Source organism: Triticum urartu, chromosome 5, assembly GCF_003073215.2.
Source record: "Triticum urartu cultivar G1812 chromosome 5, Tu2.1, whole genome shotgun sequence".
Taxonomy (NCBI): Eukaryota; Viridiplantae; Streptophyta; class Magnoliopsida; order Poales; family Poaceae; genus Triticum; species Triticum urartu.
Genome location: NC_053026.1, coordinates 502,559,353 through 502,563,513, shown reverse-complemented (window position 1 = coordinate 502,563,513; position 4,161 = coordinate 502,559,353). Strand labels below are relative to the sequence as shown.

At 47.5% G+C, this 4,161-nt stretch overlaps 1 protein-coding gene across 1 annotated transcript; it reads right to left on the bottom strand.

Annotated features, from left to right (window-relative positions):
- Positions 1-312: 312 nt before the first annotated feature.
- LOC125510149 (F-box/kelch-repeat protein At3g06240-like) lies at positions 313-1,969 on the bottom strand. The gene is made up of 2 exons (XM_048675243.1): positions 1,823-1,969; positions 313-1,720 (listed from the first exon to the last, which is right to left on the bottom strand). The coding sequence occupies exon 2, from the start codon at positions 1,716-1,718 to the stop codon at positions 459-461; it is 1,260 nt and encodes a 419-aa protein (XP_048531200.1). The 5' UTR covers positions 1,719-1,720; positions 1,823-1,969; the 3' UTR covers positions 313-458.
- Between the last annotated feature and the right edge of the window lie 2,192 nt (positions 1,970-4,161).

The following is a 4,161-nucleotide window of genomic DNA, read 5'->3' as shown; positions in this document are numbered from 1 at the left end:
TGATCTTCAGAGTTGGCTTCATAATAGCAAATCCTTGTCTGAAGATCACTTTCATGGAACATGTTACTGTTTACCTAACAAATCCTTATCTGTTTGAAGAAAGGAACAAATTATGCATTCATGTACTCATATGTTGCACTAGGAGCAGCGTATTATATTTTGAAAGACCACATAGACCACATCCCAAAGCTTGTTTATTACGAACTGACCATAGCATATAGTAGCAACTTATTGACCAAACTCCTGAAATTGCCATACAAAATGGAACGAACCGAAAACTGCAAATCTTCTCATGCAAAATGTTATCAACGATTATGATAATATACTTTAATTGAAAGGCACAAAAGTACTTTTTCATCAATGCATGCATCAGTCCACTGTCTCACTAATTGTTCACATTACAACATAAGGTAAACGGCCAGTACGATGAATTATTCACCTCATTAGCGACAGCTACTCTATAAACTCAGCAGGCTTCCTGTGTAAATGCCGATTTTTCGGGGATCTCTCAGTTTCACTTCATCAGTACATGTGCCATTCCTTGGATCATAACATTGCAGAAATCCCTCTCCTTGCTCTCCACCACTTAATATACCTTCCAGACAATCCATCCCACTGAAGAAAATTCTCCCATCATCTAACATGAGAAAAGGATACCAAAAAAGCCTAGCTACATGTGAAGGCAAGCTGTATTTCTTGACCCAAATACCTTTCTCAAAATCTGTCAAAAACCACAAGTCCATAGATATGTCATAAGTATTATGAACCACAACTAAGCAGCCATTCAACTCAGCCAATGATAACTCGCCTTCAAGTCCTGAGTAAGTGTATCCCCTGCTCTCTTGCAAAAACCTCTCCAGCTGTTCTGGACCACGTAGAACACCCATCCACTCCTCTGTGTCGAGGTTGAAGGAAGCTACGCTACCAGGTTCAATGGTAATAACTCCAGTTTCATAATTGGAGTAGCAAAATTCCATCAGGAAGTACACCACCCCATTGACGACCGCACTTCTCATCCTGTGACTGGTACAGATATGGGATGGAGGGTCCTGCTTTCTCCTCCAGCTTCCATGGTTGGTGTCATCAAAGGTGATAACCTCACATACCTTCCGGTCATCAACTCTAGAGATGCGGAGCGCCTTGTACTCCCTGCTAGAGGAGACCTGCCCAAAAGCAAACAACTCACGTCTGCAGCTATATTCCTTTATTGGATTCACCTCTAGCTCATGCACAATTTCCTCAGAGAAGCCCATTGGCAAGTCGATGGCAGCTCCAGTGGCTGGGTTCAGCACCCAGAAGGACCCAGAGAAGAAATTCCAGTTGAAACAGACGAGGTCTAGCCGCGTGCGCACAACACAGATGCTATCGTCCTTGCTTGTGAACCGGCCAATGGCATCACCCGACGTGTTCACCCTAACAACCTCATACCCGGTGCTTGGAATCCTCCTCACGACGTTGCCCGACAGATCCGAAATCGCAACGCCATTGACCCCACTGCCGTCGCAGTAGCCCATGGCGAGGAGCGGGAGCGCAGTACGGTGTCGGGACATGTGCGCCGCGACGAAGAGCGGGTCGGAGGTGAGGGCGCGCCAGGCGGGGCAGACGGCGCGGAGGCGGCAGAGCTCCTTGGCCGGGAGGAGGAGGAGGACCTCGTACAGCGCGTCCGCGGGCAGGTCGCCGGAGCTGGAGGCGGCGGGAAGCGGCTTCGAGGAAAACATCGCTGCGGTAAATAGAAGTGGTGAGCAAGCGAAGCGAGGGAGCCAAATTGACGATGGATTCAGGTAGGGTTGCCTGCGAAGGAGCGCGAGGGAGTTGATCTTACCGAGGGCGTTGGCGGGGAGCAGGCAATCGCCGGAGACGAGAATGCCGGAGGCGGAGGGGAAAGCCGCCGCACTGGTCGAGGGTTTCGGCCTTTGGGGAGTTGGGACAGCAAGGAGGACTCGACTGGACTGAGAAGGGTCCCGAAGTCTCGAACTCAACCAAAATGGGCCTCAGGCTTCGCTGATTTTTGCGACCTGAGAAGTTATGGCCCACGGTGAGCTGTGTTCGCATTTTCTTTCTCTCATTTTGTGCGACCCAAGAATTCTTGCTGAAACCGCTCGATTTTTTTTTTTGCTGAACCCCTAAAAAAAAGAATTCCTGCTGAAATTGGCCGATGCTGCGTCTCTTGCTGCAGCAGCTGCCAAGCTCAACTTGATCCACTGATGCAAACGGCGGATTGCTTATCCCACAACTAACCAATTAATTCACCTCTAGTAGCACTAAAGTTAACACTATGGTGTCCCACACTACAAGTTCATTGCAATCAGCTCAAACATCAACCCAAAGTCATTAGAACGGATAGAAACCCATTTGTATAGTTGATGGATTTTTTATTTTTGCCCCCCCCCCCCCCCCCCCCCCCGCGCAGCACATGAACTTTTTCTAAAGAAACTCTATTTTAGGTGGCACAAGTTCATAGAAATACAGTTTTTGGCCCCTTCAGAAAATTATATTCCGTGATTTGCCCCCTTAGCTCTTCCTCGCTAGCTCCGCCTCGTATCAGCACATGTAGAGCTTATTTGGTTCTCGATCCTTCCCAAGCGGTGGAGAGCGTTCTTATGCCAGCCGGCTTGCAGAGGTGTCTTAATGTGAAAGATTTCATGATGAGGAAACAGTGGCGAAACATCGACTGTTTTGCGACTTATGCCCTGCAACTGAAATTGTGGACCATCTATTCTACGTTGCACTCCGGCTGCCCTGCTGTAACTGAACAATTCTCAGACTAAGGTCTGGTTTTTTTTGAGCATCAGTACAAATACAAGCGCTCATATACACACGCATACACTCATCCCTATGAACGCACGCACGCACACTCTACCCCTATGAACACCTCCGAGAGACTGAGCCGGCATATCATCTTGAGATTTACGAAGTCATCGTAGGCGCCTCATCGTCGACACTAAAGTCTAGTTTGGGGTACGTAAGGTATGCTGCGGCCTACCTTATTATACATGATAAAACTGTGAAGCTGGAGACAAGTAATCCTCGATATGATGGAAATAACCCTTTTTAAGAAAAACACTACATTGGGCACAGCTTTTTCAGTTAGATCAAACAAATTTCGGCTGGGCTAGAAGAAAATTTTGGAGCCACTGAAATAAAATTCCAAAATTCAAGGACGACATAAACGTGAGATAATTATTATTTTTTGCACAGTAGTAAGTGTCTCATTATATCATAAGGATTATAGTACAAACCACGTACACACTGACCTGACATAACTCAAAAGACAGCATAAATATAGTCCTTGCACGAAGAAACACTAGCCAAGAAGTAAAAATACAATCAAGACCGAAGAATCCTTTGAGCTTGACACCGACGACCGTCACCTGCCTATGGCATCACCACAGCAGCCACCAAAGGAGAAAATGACAGATCACCTTCACATCCGAGCTCAAAGCGGCTTCATCGTTAATATGCAGCTTTGCAGACCTCCAAGATAGCTCACCAAAGACAAAACCATTGCCATTGAACGAATCAGACCAGCAAAACGATCTTTTGACAATGGGCTCTGCCCAACACTGAGACTAACTGACTTTATACAGAGATAAAAAAGGCTGCAATCCAAGTTTGAGAAGGCGGTTAAAGGCATTCATTATGGTTGGTCACGTTGGTGAATTAGATCAACAATCGATATTACCATCTTGACTGTGTAGTCATCTGCAGATCAATATAGAGATGCTAACCAATATCCTTTTTCTAGTGGGCTCTGAAGTACTCGTCTTTTGCGCAAGGGGGCAACACTCCGGATACGTCATCAAACTTTAGATCTGGCACCCCCCCTCCACCCGACTAAGACGTCGGAGGAGAAAACCATATCTGCCATCAACGAACCACGAACCCAGATCCACCGCCTTCCAGATGCCGAGATGCGGACCACGATCTGCATCCGCTTCTGCACTACCTCTGTCGGAGTAAATAGCTATGGGTAGCCTAGCCGGCTTCCCCGGGCCCTTTTGAAAAAATTACAAGCCCATCTGGCTCTCAAGAATCCAAGACATGGGGCCGCCTTCCCCTTGCTGGCTGTCGCCCAGGCCGACTTTCGGAAGGCGGCCCGACTTTAGCCCTCATGAAGAAAGCCATGGGAGGGCCGACTTCTAGAAGCCGGCCGCGAGAAGG